This window comes from Bos taurus, chromosome 7, assembly GCF_002263795.3.
Source record: "Bos taurus isolate L1 Dominette 01449 registration number 42190680 breed Hereford chromosome 7, ARS-UCD2.0, whole genome shotgun sequence".
In the NCBI taxonomy this organism is placed as follows: Eukaryota; Metazoa; Chordata; class Mammalia; order Artiodactyla; family Bovidae; genus Bos; species Bos taurus.
Genome location: NC_037334.1, coordinates 80841067 through 80861738, shown reverse-complemented (window position 1 = coordinate 80861738; position 20672 = coordinate 80841067). Strand labels below are relative to the sequence as shown.

Sequence of the window (20672 nt, the reverse complement as noted above, 5' to 3'; positions counted from 1 at the left end):
TCTTGTCCAACTCCGTGTGACCCCATAGATGGAAGCCCACCAGGCTCCCCTGTCCCTGGGATTCTCCAGGCAAGAACACTGCTAGTACTCTTATATAAGAGACCCCAGAGAGTCCCCGAAAGGGCTTCACAGAAAGCCCCCAATGCAGAATTGCAGCCTAGGGGAGTTGCTGGAATGAGCCCAGGCACAGAACACCTCAGAAGCAGAGCTTGGCCACGGAACAAACCACTGCGGGGACTGGGCAGCCTGGAGCCCTAGGGGCCCAACCCTTGCCCAGCAAAGCTATGGGAACAGGACTACTACCCCCTCAGGTCTGGAAAGCAGGACCCCTGTGCCCCAGTGGGCCTGGAAGGCAGAGCACTGAGCCAAAGCTTTAGCTTAAGATTTAGTCTTAAGGAAGAGCAATTTGAGAGCAACTGAGTGGAATTTGCCTTAAAATGAATCATACCTTAAGTCTCCCCCATATCTGATTTAGATAATGTTTAAATAAGACTTTTATAATTACAAAGTTAAACATATCATAAGTGTTCAAGTGAACGCTAACAAATGAAAAGGATTGCTCCTCTATAAAAAATGTCACCCACATAAACCTAAAAATTGAAATATGTAACATTTCCCTCTAGTTATAGTCATCATCTGCTTTCATTATACTCAATGGTAGAGCAAGAAAGGAATTTCTTAATTTTAAATCAAGCTATATGCGTATGACATTCAGCTTTACCAAGAGTTCAACATATTTGAGTAATTTTAATACTTTATAATGAAAGTGAAAGTCACTCAGTCAGGTCTGACTCTCTGCAACCCCACAGACTATACAGTCCATGGAATTCTCCAGGTCAGAATACTGGAGTGGATACCATTCCCTTCTCCAGGGGATCTACCCAACCCAGAGATCAAACCCAGGTATCCCACATTGCAGGCAGATTCTTTACCAGCTGAGCCACCAAGGAACACTAAACTTAATTGAAAAATTCTATCTGTTCTAAAGCACTGAAAAGGGCTGAGGTAAAACAAAACAAAACACATTACCTGCAGTAATCTCTTTGCTTAGCGACCTTGGCCAGGGACAAAATGCAGTCAATCGTTGCTAGGTGATGGACTGCTTTACACAAGGTGTGATAATGTTCATTGAAATTCCTACAGAATCAACAACAACAACAAAAAGGTGAGCAAATTGATTTCTTAGATCTATAAAAACTGTACAATTAGTAATCAGTTTGGTAGCTATGATGAGCATAAACAAATAACCAGGCACACAGCTAGCAGTTAAGAAAGGTGGAAATTACATTGAACTATTTTCTGTTTAATAACTTGATTATTGAGACTTTATTTGGAAAAAGAAAAAAATATATATATATATATTTTAAAATAGTTTCTTTACAAAGATGTCTACTATTAATACCATATTGCACATTTCATCTGACCATGACCCTGAAGTCAGACCTAATTAACACTAATGTAGAGATTATTTTCATTTAACTTAAATGACATCACGAACTACCCAAATGGATCCAGCTTCCCTTTGCACATATCCTTCATAGCACTGTCCAAACTAGGATAACAGTTTCAATATCTTCTCCTAAAATTTATTGGAAGTGTCTCAATGGTAGAGCTCATCAGGTCCACCTGATTTATTTATCTAACATTTAATGATAGAGTTGACACTACAATAAATTTTTTGAAGGTAAGCAAGAAGAAAGGTACCTTTTTTTAGTGATCTTCAGTTTTCTTATTAATAGTTCATATAGAAATTAAATATTAGACTTGTTTTTAAAAAGGTCACTTTAAATCTTTGGCTAATTAGGTAGCTGGTGATCTAAAAGTTTAAAAGACTTGCAATGAAAGACTTATTCTAGAAAAAACATACGCTACATGTAGGGGTTTTCCTTTCCTTTTTTTGCTTAGATACTTTCATTATCTCTTATCACAGGAGTTCCTTATAACCTTCTAAAGATGCTCCTCTCCAAAAGAGATGAGTATTCTACTGAATGCATCTCTTAAAAAATATTTCTCTATTTAATACTGCGGGTTTCAGAAACTAAGAGATTTAATCTGTTTGCTTCTTAAATCCAAAGGTTTTTAGACTGCTTCCTACTAGAAAAGAATATCCAGATTAAGCTACTATGTGATCAGTTATTCCAATATTATTACCATTGTACTGGTTTTTTAGAACCCATAATTTCTGACTTCTTATTAATATTAAAATAAGATATTCTATGTAAGTGACTTTTCCAGATACTAGACCATTTTAAATATTCAGTTTTAATTGTAACTATTTGTGAATTACAGAGTATATTTACAGTATATTTTAAACTTCTTTGTCCAAGTAGATACAGCACTTGTTGTTCAGTTGCTAAGCTGTATCCCAAGGTGCCACGGACTGCAGCATGCCAGGCTTCCCTGTCCTTTCACTATCTCCCTGAGTTTGCTCAAACTCCTGTCCACCCATCTCACCCTCTGTCACCCCTTCTTCTGCCCTCAATCTTTCCCAGCATCAAGGCCTTTTCAAATGAGGCAGCTCTTCGCATCAGGCAGCCAAAGTATTGGAGCTTCAGCTTCAGCATCAGTCCTTCCAATGAATATTCAGGGTTGATTTCCTCTAAGATTGACTGGTTTGATCTCCTTGCTGTCCAAAGGACTCAAGAGTCTTCTCTAGCACCACAGTTCAAAACCATCAATTCTTCAGTGCTCAGCTCTCTTTATGGTCCACCTCTCATATCCGTACATGACTACTGGAAAAACCATAGCTTTGACTAGATGGACCTTTGTCAGCAAATTGAGAACCTCATAAACAAGGAGAGCATAATGAATATAATTTACCAATTTCCCCCAAATTAAAGTTACTCAGAAGGAACTATATGATTACCACTAACAACGTTAAGAGTCTGTGCAAAATACCAAACACAAAGGAGACTGGACCCTGACATTAAACAGGAGCACTCAGTTGCCACCTTAAAAATGATTCTTAGTTTTGAAGATGCCACGCGCTGTACGGACATAACGCTCCTGAGGGTGCCCTGTCACTTCTAGTCTAGCTTCAGTTTTAGATTTGACCACTCATCTACCCCTTGGACTGCAGCTGATGCTGTCCCTATTCTAATTACTAATCCATCTGGTCTTCCTATCCTGGCACTCTCTCTTTTGCGAGAAAGCAGCCATATTTGATATTTCTGCTCTTGCCTCTCTGGATCTGAGTGTTCAATATATCTGTGCTGCTACTGCTAAGTCACTTCAGTCATGTCCGACTCTGTGTGACCCCATAGTCGGCAGCCCACCAGGCTCCCCTATCCCTGGGATTCTCCAGGCAAGAACACTGGAGTGGGTTGCCATTTCCTTCTCCAGTGCATGAAAGTGAAAAGTGAAAGTGAAGTCGCTCAGTCATGTCCGACTCGTAGCGACCCCATGGACTGCAGCCTACCAGGCTCCTCCGTCCATGGGATTTTCCAGGCAAGAGATCTGTGGCACTACAGTAAAAAAATTTAAAAACAGCCTATTTTTTCTTACCCCCACTCTTCCTTCTCAGGTCCTGTCCAGGCCACTAATTTGTCACTACTCACCAGCCTTAGGTTGAGGATAACTGTCCCTGATGATCTAACTTCCGGGATTGAAATGAGTAACTTAACTCTTGGTCAGTACCATTTCAGCTTAGTAACAACAAAAAAGGTAGGAAACAGAAGGTAAATTATTTAGCTGTGGACAACAATGTTCCTTCTCATGTCAACTGTATAAATAAGGCATGTGAAAAAAAAATTTTAAGCTATCATAAACCTTAAACGTCACCATCACAACTCTTACAAAGCCTTGCTTGGCTTCTTGGTCTTTGTCTATTTGTTATTCTTGACCAAATTTCAAAGAGATCATTTTAGAAAAATGACACGCTGAAAAATGGACAATTCAGGCAACAATCCAATAGACTTGTGTTTACGTTATAACAACATACAACTTTACCACTAAGCCACCAAAAACAACTTCAATTAATCACTGTGATTTAATCTCAAAAGGTATTGCTGGGTCCATGGGAAGAAGATTAAAGACACTTGGGTTCTAAAGTTATTATGACAGTTTACCATCCGATGTGATTCAATAATATTTGAAGTTAATTAAAAAGGAGAATATTTTCTTTTCTATTTGCAAATGTATTTCTAAAATCCTTGAACTACTATATGAGACGTAATTTTATTCAATTGAATAATATTCAATAATCTTATTATTAAAGATTTTTCTAGTGAGATTATTCAATATCGAGAGCCCATCTTTTAGAACATGAAAGAAAAGACACTGTTTTTTGAGAGAGGGTTCCATTCACAGACTTTCTTACAGCCTTGATTTCTTGCAATATTTCAATATAAAGTAATGTGACTAATGGACAACTGTTAGTATCTCAGTAAGAGACAAAAACACTTGTATAGCTGGTATTCAATCCTCTGGTGTCAGGTTCAATGAGGTTAATCATTTTTGAAATGACATTATATTCACACCATCTGGCACCTCAATAAATAGTATGTCTAACAATCAATGCTATTCTCAAGTGGGGGTCTAACTGCAAATGTTGTAGCTAAATTTCAGCCAATATTCTTTCTTTAGATAAAAAAATTTATATTTTTCTATTTGAAAGTAATATATGTATATTACAGAAACTTTTGATATCATGGATCTACAAAGTACATTAAACTTCCAGTAATCTCACCCTCCAGAATTAATGTCAATATTTGAAGTTATTTATATATATATGGTCAATAGGCATATTAATAACAGCATATATTTAATATTTTAAAATACAAAAATGTGTATGCTGTGCATGTATGTGAATTTACACATACAGAACTGGCATCACATTTTTAATACTTTTCATCCTTTCTTTACTTAGCAATATATCATATCATATTCTTCTGTGATGTTTTATTTAATGTTAGCTTACTCTCAGCAGCTCCCAACTCCAGCCAAGCCACAGTATGATGAGAGCAGGATTCTCCTGGGTTAATGGGGTAGAAGGGCCCAGGCAGAGGGCTGACACAGTGAGAATGGCGGGGTGTGAGAAGAGGACAGGAGAGGAAGGGGCAAATCAAAGAGATGTTTCAAAGAGAAAAAAGACAAACAGGAATTTGATAATAGATAAAGGGGAAAAAAGGAATAAAGAATCAGGATACTGCGAAAATCTTTACCCTGGGAGATCTACGCTAGAAGCATGAAAGAACATAACCCAGACCTATAAAATCACATACACTATGCAGGCAGGGAAGACGAACAACCTCACCGCATCCCAGGACCCTAGATACAGTCCCTGAAGCTTGAAAGGGAAAACATCAGTCCACTTTTCATGTTCTCAGTGATATCACTAAGGGGAAAGTCAGGAAAACAAAAACTCAAGAGCCCTGAAAACCCTTAGCAAGGGTAATTGAAAGTAAGTTGGAAAAGGAAGTGAGTAGACCAAATTTCTATCCCCAGATTCAAGACTCAGAGTCAAGATAATCTCAAAAGATTCAGGGTAAGTGTACTGAAATCTCTTTCTGATCCTGTAATTCAAAACTGCTCTGGGCAACAAGAGATACTACCAACCTACCACCTTTTAAAAACTGTCACATATTATCTTTTTTGTTCCTCTTTTTTCACTTGTCAGAGTTGTTACTTTAAATGGAAAAAAGTTCCCTGAAGACTACACTGAATATACTGTTTAAATTTTTAAAGAGCAAGACTGAGAGATTTCCCAGTGATGCCCATGGATTGATTCACCATAGGTGGGCTCTACAGCCTGACAGTATAGCGCACACGCCCTACCACCAGACACCCTGGGTTGAATCTGGGTTACAGTCTCATTGTGAGCAACTTATTCTTTAATTCTGTCACTCACCTTATTCATTTGCAAATTGGGGATGATAATAATATTTCACTCTTAGGGCTCTTGTGAAACAAAATGAGCTAATAAACAAAGTGCTTAGGTGACTGGTGGTCGGGAGCTGGCTTCTATGGACTCATGAAAGTCAACTGTGTGCACATCTCCTTTCAATCCAGGCCAGCCGGACCTTGTAATCAGTCCTGGATGGAGTAGTGACACCACAGAAATCGAACACTACTGCTCTCCAGAGAGCTGGGCATTCACCATTTATCAGAACACCACCAACTTAAAACTATTACGATGAACATGTGACTGCTAATAAATCCAGAATGAGATTCTTTGAGACAATGGCATGGATACCTCCCCTCTAAATTTCATAATATAAACATAGAAGGCTATTCTAGATTAAAATATACTAATGAAACATAATAGACAAATGCAACATGTGAAAGGTTTTTTTAAATATGGGAGGAGGGGAAACCACAGTCATGGAGAAAAGACTTGTGGTTACCAAGGAGGAGGGGGCTGAGGGAGGGAAGGACTGGGAGTTTAGGATTAGCAGATGCAAACTATTATATAGCAACAAGGTCCTAGTGTATAGCACAGGGAAATGTATTCAATATCCTATGATAAACCACAATGGAAAAGAATATAAAAAAGGAACGTCTATATGTATGTAACTGGGTTACTGTGGTATATACAGCAGAGTTTGGCATAACTCTGTAAATCAATTGTTAATCAATCAATTTCAATAAAAAATAAAAATAATAAAAATATGGGGAGAAGAGGAATTGAGACAATTTAATATTTAACTTAGTAGCTGCAGTCCATGGGTTGCAAAGAATCAGACACGACTGGGTAACTGAACAACAACAGTTATAGTTTCTCAGGTATAACAGTGGTAGCAAAGTGTCCTTATTTTTAGAAGATGTACGCTTAAGTATTTAGGGGCCAAGTGTTATAATGTCTAAAACGTACTTTAAAGTGTTTCAGAAAAAAAAGTGTGAGGGAGATATAAAACAAATGTAGTAAAATCTTAACACTTTAAATAAACCTAGGTAAAGAGTACAGACCACCTGACCTGTCTCTTCAGAAACCTATATGCAGGTCAGGAAGCAACAGTTAGAACTGGACATGGAACAACAGACTGGTTCCAAATAGGAAAAGGAGTTCATCAAGGCTGTATATTGTCACCCTGCTTATTTAACTTATATGCAGAGTACATCATGAGAAATGCTGGGCTGGAAGAAGCACAAGCTGGAATCAAGACTGCTGGGAGAAATATCAACAAGCTCAGATATGCAGATGACACCACCCTTATGGCAGAAAGTGAAGAGGAACTAAAAACCCTCTTGATGAACGTGAAAGAGGACAGTGAAAAAGTTGACTTAAAGCTCAACATCCAGAAAAAGAAGATCATGGCATCTGGTCCCATCACTTCATGGGAAATAGATGGGGAAACAGTGGAAACAGTGTCAGACTTTATTTTGGGGGGCTCCAAAATCACTGCAGATGGTGACTGCAGCCATGAAATTAAAAGATGCTTACTCCTTGGAAGAAAAGTTATGACCAACCTAGATAGCATATTCAAAAGCAGAGACATTACTTTGCCAACAAAGGTCCATCTAGACAAGGCTATGGTTTTTCCAGTGGTCATATATGGATGCGAGAGTTGGACAATAAAGAAAGCTCAGCACCCAAGAATTGATGCTTTTGAACTGTGGTGTTGCAGAAGACTCTGAGAATCCCTTGGACTGCAAGGAGATCCAACCAGTCCATCCTAAAGGAGATCAGTCCTGGGTGTTCTTTGGAAGGACTGATGCTGAAGCTGAAACTCCAACACTTTGGCCACCTCATGTGAAGAACTGACTCATTGGAAAAGACTCTGATGCTGGGAGGGATTGGGGGCAGGAGGAGAAGGGGACGACAGAGGATGAGATGGCTGGATGGCATCACCAACTTGATGGACGTGAGTTTGAGTGAACTCCAGGAGTTGGTGATGGACAGGAAGGCCTGGCATGCTGTCATTCATGGGGTCGCAAAGAGTCAGACACAGCTGAGAGACTGAACTGAACTGAAAGAGTACAGAAATCATCATTTCAACTTTCCCATAGATTTGAATTTTTTCAAGATACAAAGTAGGGGGAAATAGGTAAAGGATGCAAAAATATAAGAAAAAAAATTAAATGTAGATAGTGGGTTGGCCAAAAAGATCGTTCGAGTTTTCCTGTAACATCGTACAGACTTTGTTTCCTGTAACAACAAACTTTTTGGCCAATGCAATAAAACAACTAACCCAAACTTGTCCAACTCTGAAAATGTTAAGGCTTTATACGAGAAAAGTAAACAAAATCCAAGGTGGAATTTCAAAGTGACACTACTAAACATCCTTAGCAACAAAATGTTAGTACAGTAACAAAAAGTATATTTGGTCTCTTACCAAAGACTAAGATGAGTTTACATTTCAATAGATTAAAAATAAAATCAGAGAACACATGTACTCAACTATTTTATGGCAGGTCACAAGCAGTAATCTCTACTTTTCTTTTTGGTGGAAAGATTTTCCGGTCTATTTCTCATAGCAAAAAGTCAGATTACATTTTTCATTGTAAACTCACTCTAGAAAAGCAAGCCATTCAGCACTGCAGTCAAGGACTAGCTGCTCCCGGAGCTGATTCAGATGTCTGTAATTTTCTACAATAAAAGGAGAGTGAAAGCGGCTCACAGCTTTTGTGCTAGAAGAAGAGAAAAAACATAAAATAGGAAATCAAGGTTACTAAGAAGTCAGTAATGCCATCACTTCAGAAAATTAAAGTAGTTATTTATTATTCTCTGATGAACCTTGAAAGTAAATAGCTGTAAATAGAGAACATTCTTTAATTATGATCCTAAACTTTATTGATTCCAAAGATCTTTATCATAAATAAAGTATTTGAAGTTCAGAGTACTTTGTTAGGAAGCTTTTAAAATTCAAGTTATATCTATATGACAAAAATCAAAGTTTAGAATTTCTGTTAAAGAGGTTTTTTCTGTAAATTATACAAAATGAAAATGTTTGGTTAAAAAAAAAAAAAAGATCAGAAGCAAATATAACAAAGTTAAGTCCTAACAAATCAGAGAGTTAGATATATTGGTGAAGGTCATATCATTTTTTATATTTCATACATTTCTGTATGATTAAAGTATTTCAATTTAAAAAAAAGCATTACAATGAACAGCAATGCATTAATTCAGGAGGCAGTCAAAGAAGGGTTCACGATCCAACTGCAGATTCACAGTGACCCTGGATGGGAAGAAATATCATCTACTCCTCTTCTGAGCTTGCAAACAATCTCTGCTTCCTCATCAAGAAGCTACAGAACACAATGGTGGATGCTATGGGTCCCCAGTCAGAGAATCCGCAGTAAGATTCCAACTCTGTCACTTACTCGTTATCTATGTGACTCTGGGCCAATAAAACTGATTTTGTCTAAATTAAAAACTTTCCTCACCTATCAAATGGCCTCACCTATCAAATGGGGATAACAACAGTATCTACCTCATGAAAAGTGAAAATGTTACTTGTACAGTCATGTCCAATCTTTCCATGGACTGTAGCCCACCAGGCTCTTCTGTCCATAGAATTCTTCAGGCAAGAATACTAGAGTGGGTAGCCAGAGCATCCTCCCGACCCAGGTATTGAACAAGGATCTCCTCCACTGCAGGCAGATTCTTTACCGTTTGAGTCACCAGGGAAGCCCATGGGTACTGTAGGGAGGATCAGATAGTGCTCAGCAGAGTAATTATGTCACTAGTACTCAATGATTTCCTAAAGGAAATCAATCCTGAATATTCATTGGACAGACTGATGCTGAAGCTCCAATACTCTGGACACCTGATGCAAAGAACTGACTCATTAGAAAAGACCCTGATGCTGGGAAAGATTGAAGGCAGGAGGAGAAGGGGATGACAGAGGATGAGATGGTTGGATGGCATCACCAACTTGATGGACATGAGTTTGAGCTACTTCTGGCAGTTGGTGATGGACAGGGAAGCCTGGCGAGCTGCAGTTCATGAGGTCACAAAGAGTCAGACACAACTGAGCAAATGACCTGAACTGAACTCAATGTTAGGAGCCATTCTACTGTGGTAGTGATTACTGCTTATTGATGCTATTACTATGATGGAAACTTTAAGAAGAAAAGGTCAAGGTTGAGTGATAGGTAGGTGATGACAGAGTGTACTCTGATCTCTGTTTGCACACTCACTCCTGTTAACACATGGTCACAATTATCTTTAATTTGGCAAGTTACTGAAAATGAGCCTTTTGCATTCGAAATCTGACTAGTGATATTTTAACTTACTCCTGTCAAGGCTATGGTAGCTAAACAGATAAAAAATACCTTCCCAACCACATTTATTCATTTGATTTATATCACTGAAATGTTGAAAAGATGCTGGTATTGATTTATGCCTTGCTTATTGCTTTTAAAGTATGTTATCTAGATTTCTATGCAAACATATTAATCATAGCTTTTTCTTCTGACAAAACTCATTTAGTGAGACATTTCAGTGGTTGTTCTAGACAGATTAACACGATTTCTAGTAATTTCTCTTCATAAAGTGTATTACCATTCATTAGCTGTAGTATAGGACAAGAATTGGTAAAGGAAAGAATGCCTGCAGAAGAAGAAAACATTCTCTATAATCAACAATATCTGAAACTCAATTACAGCTTCTGGTAAAAAAAATAAAGGATGGTATTAGAGCTAAAGAAACCCATGATTATGCTTTCAGGATCCTTTGATAGTGGCCATGGATAACAGGGTTTTTTATTAAAATAACAAATTAATAATCATTCACACATCATGTCAAAATCATGTCAAAATTTCCTTCCACTCTTAACATAGCATTCCTCACACCATCACCAGCTACTAGTCCCTATTCTACTATCTTAGGAAAATGTAACATTTTCATCTCAAGTTGATACAAACATTCTAACAGTAGTAATAAATATTTCTGAAACAGTACCACTCACAAGAGGAAATAAATTTCCCTAAAACCACTTCTTTAATGAGTCACCTCTTGAGGATTAATGCCTAACCAAGAAGACAAGGCAGGGTCTCATTGTGGTTCTCTAATTTTGTTTCTGATTAATTATTTTCATGAATCCAAGACACAATGTTAAAAAAGAACATGTAAAGAACTAGTGTAACTACTGCCATGGAAAGCAGTAAGAACAAAGAAAGGCAGAGCTCAGTGAGGCAGAAAATGAAGTGTCAGCTTCTTAAAAGAATGTCAGGTACAGCATTCATCAAGAAGTTCAAGCGACCAAATTAATCTTATAATTGAAGGTTCTGCAACTTTCTCTTTTCCTGTGTTTAAAGTGTACTCTGAAGTATAAGGATAAAATAATAATTCACAAAACAAGGAAACAAATATATACAAATAAGATACCTTTTGGACAAAATGTTTAAAAATCAATGATTAAAAGAGTTTAAGATAATTATTTCTCTAATTTAAAGTTCCACAAGGAAACTGAAGGGCAAGAATTGTTTTTAATATCAAGGATGTGCTTTTAACAGTCCAGAAGCATGAAGGTAATTTATTTATTATAATCTACATGAATAATAAAAAAACATGTATTTTTAAACTTACCTTCCAATCTTAACCCAATCAGTTGGTATACAAGATACAGCAGAATTCTTTACTTCAATCATAAACTAAAATAAATACAAATAAAGGTTAGATATTTAAAAAATTAGCCATTATATTTTTAAATCTTCCACAAAACTGTGCTGGGATAGTCTAGCAAATATCATTCTAAACATTCAAAATAAATCTAGCACTGTTATTGGGAGAGTTCATATATGTCTGTACAACCAAATATTAATAATTAGGGTTTCAACACTTAGGAAAAAGTACCATTTGTACTAAGCAAAAAGGTTGTAATAAAAAATATAACCTGGTGATTTAATACCTGTAACGCTGTTACGTTCACACTACAAATGGTGATTTTTCCTTAATGACCTTTTTAATTCATTTCATTTATTAGCAGCATTTATCTTAAGAATTCTATGACTCAGTAATAAGACTGAACCTCTAAATACATAAAATTTTAGAATATTTTATTATTAGACATTATATCAGTTTGAGACATGGCTAATCCCTTATTCTGAACAGAAGAGGATTTATTATAATAGCTTTTATCCAAGAAACCTAAGTCCTTTAAAAGTATCATCACAGAAAGCACTTAACCCCTCAGTAATTAAGGAAGGAAGAGATTTCTTCACATGAGTATTTTCTTTAAGTTTTCACTTATATGAACTATTACAGATCCAACTGTACTCTACAAGCTTTTCTGAAATCAACCAGGAAGTAAATGAAATCACTATTTTTATCACACCTTCCATTTTTCACACAAATTATATATCATCTCCTTTTCCTGCTCACATTTCTGTATTATTACAGTGAAATTTAATGTTTCATTTAAATAAAAATACACCTATTTTGTATGGGATGGGACCCAGAAATTCTAGAGTTGCCATTAATTTTGAGATGACTACAGGAACTTTGTCACATATGTTTTACAACATTTAGGTATTTATAACATGCATATTATTAATAGTATCAGTCTGGCTTTTGAGTTTACTTTTCTGTTAATAGAAACACTTCAGCTTTTATATTCATTATAATTGGAATCAATGGTTAACCTAAAATCTATTTTCTCCTCACTTTAAAAAAAATTCCACTATCCTGAATCAGCATCATTACTGCTTTTCTTGCCTTCCTGCCTCAGCCAACCTTAAAGAACTTGTCTACATTCACTTTCTCTACCTCACATTCAACCTGCCCAGGAGACCACTGCCTTGAGGGCAAGCATTATGTCTGATTCTGGACTTCTAGCAGCCAGTACATGTTCAGTATAGTTCCTTAAATGAAGGAACCAAGTATAGTATGGTTTTTTTCACTTGTTTTCCTCCGAAACAGCTCTCACAGAGATCATTAAATATATAATTAATTGTAAATTCAAAAAAAAAAAAAGAATTTTTATCCTTAGCAACGATTTTGCAACTAATGAAGTCCTCCTGTATAGAGGATATTAATACAATTTCAAATCTGACATATCCAGTTAAAGAAAAGAATTTTAAAAAGTCTCTCCTTTGGCTAAGAAAAGTAACTGGGGGGGGTGGGGCAAAATAAATATCACTAATGAGAAAGATAAAATCTCTCGAAGACTATGCTAAAAAATACTCTGCTTAAATATTTTGAAATCTTCTATGAGAAAACATATTGGTGTTTTTATACAATAATTGTGGGAGGAGATAAGCCAAAGGCAAACAGCAAAATTCGGGACCACAGTAGACCACTAACATTTGGGAATAATACATATAACACAGAGCTCCACAGAAATTACTGCCTAAATTATAGTGGAAATTTTGAAAAGAAGCTAAAACTGCCTCAGTGAGGTCTCTGGGCAGCCAGCTGGAATAGTGTGCTTGAGTTATGCACCATAACTATGCAGCATGATGGCTCTGAATTCAGACCCATGCCCTATACACATTACTAACTGCCACCGGTCACACTCCTTTGGAGCACCCTGGGAACAGTTTAGACCAGGGGTCCTCAACCTTCAGGGTCTAATGCCTGATGCTCTGAGGTACAGCTGATGTATTAGTAACAGAAATAAAGTGCACAGTAATTGTAATGCACCTGAATCATCCTGAAACCCTCACCCACCGCCCACTAACCTGGTTCAGGGAAAAACTGTCTCAACAAAACGGGTCCCTGGTGCCAAAAAGGTTGGGAACTGCTGATTTAGACCATAACTGTTCAATCTTAAAGTATCCAGGGTCTACTCTAAGGACCACAGCTCCTCAAGCAAGCCCTTTACAGAGTCAATACTGGATGGAAAACGGTGAGAATCAGGAAAGCCACGTGGACCCCCTGTTTGTTAAACTCCCGGGGTCACTTTCTCAGGTGCTGGTGCTGTGTCCTCTTGTGTTTCTCTTCAGCATTGTCACCAATGAGCAGTTTTTCTCAGTTCTACAGTAGTTATGGGATAGGAAATTTTCTATTTCTTTTCAATGAACATTCTAAGGATGAGCAGACAAGCCTTTTGTTTAGAGACTTTACTGCTAAAGGAAACTAACAAAAACTGGAAATTAACATGTATGTCAGAAATTTTAGAGAGTTCTCATAGAAACTTTCCTTGCTCTATGGTTTGTGACTTTGTTTCTTAGGTGTTGATGTGAAAAATCTGTCCAGATTCATTCTAACAATCTCTCATATTCTTCTGCTGGGATCCAGTTCTGTCTTGGTTAAATGTCAGATACTGTTACTCAAACTACAGCCCATGGAATCAATGGGCTGGAATCATTGTTAAGTTTGCTGAAATTCACTCATTTCAGAAACTGCTCTCTGTTCTCTCCAAGGCCACACTTCACCCATTCCTATTCTCCCCTCCTTCTCATTGTTTCTTAAGAATTCACAAATATTTTTTTATTTAGATGTAAGATATAACAGATTGCATTTCAAGTCTCAATCATGCTAAGCAGATATCTGGATATGCTGCATCCTGTGAATTAGTAACTTTTTTTCTAAAGATGTTCCAATAATATTTATTCCCTTTTCCTTTAAGAAAACTACTAGTCAAAACTGTCCCAAATCTAAGTATCACCCCATGCCTATTCCATATTTGATTCAATGTTGAGATATAATTCTCCCCACACATAAAAGATGAGAGACCCTATAACAGAAACAATGAACTATGTAAAGCTATGTAAGTTTCTACTTTCATTATTTTCTTCCCAGGATTTTTTTTCTTTCACTATTTTCTAAAACAATACTGTCAGATGAAGGTGTGACAGTCACTCAGTTGTGTCAGACTCTTTGCCACCCCATGGACTGTAACCTGCCAGGCTCCTCTGTCCATGGGATTCTCCAGGCAAGAATACTGGGGTGGGTTGCCATTCCCTTCTTCAGGAATACTATCAGAGTCAGACACAATAATTCACCATAGGCAATAAGGCTTAGTATTCTCCTCAGTACATAAAAACCGGGAACAAAGTGAAAAAAATGAATAGAGCAAAAAGTAACACTGGTTTGACAGTTTATTTTTACTAGCAAACGCACGTACCACACAGGGCTATTATAACAGGTATTTTAACATATATTACAAAAGTTATATGTATGGAAATAAGCTTTCAGCTAGAAGAGAAGGGTATAAAATAAGCAGCACATATATATAATACAAGAGTTTTCCCTCCCAGCTCCTTCACTTCTCAGAGGTAATCATATTTGATGAAGTCTGTTCTACTCCTTTAAATATCTCTAAATTTTGTTGATACCTTTAGTACAAATATTTAAACAGAATTTGATTATAACAATGCTGGCTACTTAGAATTTATTTGATGTTTGAATGAACAGCATCACTAATTCCCAAAAAAATGTTATAAAAGTGATTCTATAATGAAAGACTATGGAGAAGGAAATGGTAACCCACTGCAGTTTTCTTACCTGGAAAGTTCCATGGATAGAGAAGCCTGACAGGCTACAGTCCATGGGGTTGCAAAGAGTCAGACACAGCTGAGCACACATTCAATTCGAATGAAGTACTATCAAGATTTTAGAGGTTTAAAAAAAAAAAAACAAGAATCTATCCTTTTGTTAAAAACTAAAAAATTTCCTGTCTCAACCTCATCACCTTAATTTAGTAAAAGTTAACAATAATTAGATAATTTACCTTCCTTGATAATCCTTTGTAATCCAATTACTTGATCTCCATGCTGTGCTTTTTCTTTAATGTCAGTGCTATACTGTCAATGCTAATCTACTATCCCTTACGAATTTTTGATAAGTTTTCCCCATTTTAACTTTAAAACTCCAACTGAATCTAGGGCTGTCTTTCAAAACCTTACGTTTTATTTCAATCTGAATAGTACAAGCTCTCAAATGTCTGGATTTTATCAAATAAAATCTATGATGTTGATAAACCCTTGTGTTAACACTGTTTGTGAGCTGAGTGAAATGACAGCATGGTATAAAGATCAGAAACAGGGAGACCTGGGCTGGAAATAAGGTTCTAACTTGGGCAACTTATCTCACTATATTATGCCAAGTCTGAGTTTTCTTTCCTGAAAAACTGGAAAAAACCCTTTTGTGTTGTTACAAGGATTCATTAAAGCACTTAAAACCATTCCGAACTTTAACAAGTGCACAACAAATGGTAACTATATTACTATTATTAAGTGAATAATACTGTGAAGTGCTTTATGATTAGAAAGTACTTTCATGCTTTTTAACTCATTTGGTCTTTGTAGTAGTCTCACTTCAGAGGTGACTCTTCCATGGTCACAGAGCATGTAAGTGGTAGAACTGGAAGATTTCGCCACTATAATACCAGGTAACCACTTTTCTACTACACATTTTCATTAATATATATAAGCAACTTTGATCATCTCACTTCCAACAAATAGACCAAAACAGTGGTGCTGAGGTCACTTGTCACTTTGCAAGATCATAATTATATACTCCGATGCTGTAAAGAGCAATATTGCATAGGAACCTGGAATGTCAGGTCCATGAATCAAGGCAAATTGGAAGTGGTCAAACAGGAGATGGCAAGAGTGAATGTCAGCATTCTAGGAATCAGCAAACTAAGGTGGACTGGAATGGGTGAATTTAACTCAGATGACCATTATATCTACTACTGTGGGCAGGAATCCCTTTGAAGAAATGGAGTAGTCATCATAGTCAACAAAAGAGTCCGAAATGCAGTACTTGGATGCAATCTCAAAAATGACAGAATGATCTGTTAGTTTCCACGCCAAATTATTCAATATCAAATAATCCAAGTCTATGCCCTGACCAGTAATGCTGAAGAAGCTGAAGTCGAATGGTTCTATGAAGACCTACAAGACCTTTTAGAACTAACACTCAAAAAAGATGTCCTTTTCATTATAAGGGACAGGAATGCAAAAGTAGGAAGTCAAGAAACACCTGGAGTAACAGGTAAATTTAGCCTTGGAGTACAGAATGAAGTACCGAAATCAGATTGATTATATTCTTTGCAGCCAAAGATGGAGAAGCTCTATCCAGTCAGCAAACACAAGACTGGGAGCTGACTGTGGCTCAGATCATGAACTCCTTATTGCAAAATTCAGACTAAAATTGAAGAAAGTAGGGAAAACCACTAGACCATTCAAGTATGACCTAAATCAAATCCCTTACAATGGTAGTAACAAACAGATTCAAGGGATTAGATCTGATAGAGTGCCTGATGAACTATGGACAGAGGTTCATGACATTGTACAGGATACAGGGATCAAGACCATTCCCAAGAAAAAGAAATGCAAAAAAGCAAAATGGCTACCTGAGGAGGTCTTACAAATAGCTGTGAAAAGAAAGGAAGTGAAAAGCAAAGGAGAAAAGGAAAGATATACCCATTTGAATGCAGAGTTCCAAAGAATAGCAAGAAGAGATAAGAAAGCCTTCCTCAGCAATCAATGCAAAGAAATAGAGGAAAACAACAGAATGGGAAAAACCAGGTATCTCTTCAAGAAAATTAGAGATACCAAGGGAACATTTCATGCAAAGATGGGCTCAATAAAGGACAGAAATGGTAGGGACCTAACAGAAGCAGAAGATATTAAGAAGAGATGGCAAGAATACACAGAAGAACTGTACAAAAAAGATCTTCATGACAGATAATCACAATGGTGTGATCACTCACCTAGAGCCAGACATCCTGGAATGCGAAGTCAAGTGGGCTAAGGAAGCATCACTATGAACAAAGCTAGTGGAGGTGATGGAATTCCAGTTGAGCTATTTCAAATCCTAAAAGATGATGCTGTGTAGGTGCTGCACTCAATATGCCAGCAAATTTGGAAAACTCAGCAGTGGCCACAGGACTGGAAAAGGTCAGTTTTCATTCCAATCCCAAAGAAAGGCAATGCCAAAGAATGTTCAAACTACCACACAATTGCACTCATCTCACACGCTAGTAAAGTAATGCTCAAAATTCTCCAAGCCAGGCTTCAGCAATATGTGAACCATGAATTTCTAGATATTCAAGTTGGTTTTAGAAAAGGCAGAGGAACCAGAGATCAAATTTTCAACATCCGCTGGATAATGGAAAAAGCAAGAGAGTTCCAGAAAAACATCTATTTCTGCTTTATTGACTACGCCAAAGCCTTTGACTGTGTGGATCATAATAAACTGTAGACTCTGAAAGAGATGGGAATACCAAACCACCTGACCCGTCTCTTGAGAAACCTGTATGCAGGTTAGGAAGCAACAGTTAGAACTGGACATGGAACAACAGACTGGTTCCAAATAGGAAAAGGAGTACATCAAAGCTGTATATTGTCACCCTGCTTATTTAACTTATATGCAGAGTACATCATGAGAAATGCTGGGCTGGAAGAAGCACAAGCTGGAATTAAGATAACCTCACTGCCCTTTTGGCAGAAAGTGAAGAACTAAAGAGCCTCTTGATGAAAGTGAAAGTGGAGAGTGAAAAAGTTGGCTTAAAGCTCAACATTCAGAAAACAAAGATCATGGCATCTGGTCCCATCACTTCATGGCAAATAGATGGGGAAACAGTGGAAACTGTGGTAGACTTTATTTTTTCAGGCTCCAAAATCACTGCAGATGGTGATTGCAGCCATGAAATTAAAAGACATTTACTCCTTGGAAGGAAAGTTATGACCAACCTAGACAGCACATTAAAAAGCAGAGACATTACTTTGTCAACAAAGGTCATCTAGTCAAGGTTATGGTTTTTCCAGTGGTCATGTATGGATGTTACAGTTGGACTATAAAGAAAGCTGAGCACTGAAGAATTGATGCTTTTTAACTATGGTGTTGGAGAAGGCTCTTGAGAGTCCCTTGGACTGCAAGGAGATCCAACCAGTCCATTCTAAAGGAGATCAGTCCTGGGTGTTCATTGGAAGGACTGATGTTGAAGCTGAAACTCCAATACTTTGGCCACCTCATGCGAAGAGCTGACTCATTGGAAAAGACCCTGATGCTGGGAAAGACTGAGGGCAGGAGGAGAAGGGGATGATAGAGGATGAGACGGTTGGATGGCATCACCAACTCAACAGACATGAGTTTGGGTAAACTCTGGGAGTTGGTTATGGACAGGGAGGCCTGGAGTGCTGCAGTTCGTGGGGTCACAGAGTTGGACACAACTGAGTGACTGAACTTAACTGAACTGAATTATATAGTGAAACCAAGAGATAAAATTAAGGATTTGGTATTTGCCAGTTCAGGGGAAGAGTGAGAATAAATATACACATTATGGAATCATTTTTTTGTTATATAGAGTTCTACTCAGAATCCATTATGAAATGTGTATAATATCTTAACTTCATTTAGAAGACAGGCTGACTTAATCAATAGTATATTAATAAACATTTTAATAAAAGATTATAATTTATTATAGAGTGTCTTCTTTCAAATAATTATACAAATTAACACTCTTTTGGCTAAATAAAGCAATGCAAATATGTTTAAAACTGATCTGAAATTAAGTTTTTCCCCATTGGAAAAATATCTATTTTTTAAAATTCTGAATAAAATGTTATCCTATAGAAATTACTCACAAATTTCCCAATTTGCTATTTAAACAAGAAGAATTTTTCAAATTGCTTCAGTTGGAACCTTTATATTTTATTAAACATAAGATGTAGAGGTAGCAATACCTCAAGACTGAGAAAAGAACCAATGGATATAGCCACAATTTGAAAAGTGTACTTCTTCCTGTTTCTCATTCAGGTACTAATATCAAACTTTAACACATACTAAAAAACACTTCCTACACAGCACCATAATCTTATGGAAGATTCACAAAATGTAGGTGTTTGCTATAGTTTTGTTTTTCTGGTTTTGTTTTTTTTTTAGCAGCTATACTCCTTCAAATAGAAGCCTTGTCATTTAATTACTGTATGATCCAATTAGTGTAGATGGTTCACTTTGTACCATTTATCATCTGCAGACTGGGAGTCAAAGACTAACTTCTCTCTTCTAGAGTAAATGAATTATTTAAAGTTATTATTTACCATAGTCAAGGTTTCCTATAATATAATTTCAATAGCTAATACTAAAATATATGTAACATTAAGATCCATGATTTTACCAAGAAACTAAATAAGCAAACAAAATACTGCCATTAAAAGAAAGTTTTTATCAAAATAAGGTATTACAATATATTTCCAAAGAATAAAACAGAAAATCTGAAAAAAAAAAAAAAAAAAAACTTTCAGCCTATTATCAGATATTTATTTATACTTTAGAAAAGCTTTTCCAATTGAGGAAAATTAATGTAAAAGAAAAGTATTTCAATATTACCTCCTGTCCTGATACAGTCACATATTGTGCAGAAGGATTTTTTAGTATTTTTCGTATTTCTTGTAAATGTGTTTGGATCTTCTTGGTAACGTCTTGAATTTCATCCTTCCTCTTTTTTATTAAAGGGAAGTCAGAAAGGTCTTTGAATAATTCAGTTTTATCCCCAATCCTAAAAAAAATGAAAAAATGCAAATATATACTTTTAAGCATATTACTTATACTAATTATCAATTATTTTTCAGAACATAATAAAAGGGACTTCCCTGGTGTCTTCTGGCTAAGACTCCACGCTCCCAATGCAGGGCGTCCGGTGGTCGATCCCCGATCAGGGAACTAGACCCCAGAAGCTTCAACTAAAAGAGCCTGCATATGGCATAACTAAGACCTGACATGGCCAAATAAATAAATATAAAAAAAAAAAACATAATGAAAGACCAAAGGGTGGGAAGTCAGGAGAACAAGATTCTAATCCCAGCTCTTCCATAAATATTTATGGGTAAGTTTC

The 20672-nt window shown here is 36.7% G+C and overlaps 1 protein-coding gene across 3 annotated transcripts in view; it reads right to left on the bottom strand.

Annotated features, from left to right (window-relative positions):
- Nucleotides 1-20672, bottom strand: part of MSH3 (mutS homolog 3) — a 182616-nt gene that overhangs the window by 69858 nt on the left and 92086 nt on the right. For all 3 annotated transcript variants that reach the window (XM_024994619.2, NM_001434983.1, NM_001102305.2), the window contains exons 15-18: nucleotides 20168-20336; nucleotides 11471-11535; nucleotides 8452-8568; nucleotides 1030-1137 (exon numbers count right to left, since the gene is read on the bottom strand). In XM_024994619.2, the coding sequence (XP_024850387.1) occupies nucleotides 1030-1137; nucleotides 8452-8568; nucleotides 11471-11535; nucleotides 20168-20336 (459 nt within the window). The remainder of the gene's footprint in view (nucleotides 1-1029; nucleotides 1138-8451; nucleotides 8569-11470; nucleotides 11536-20167; nucleotides 20337-20672) is intronic.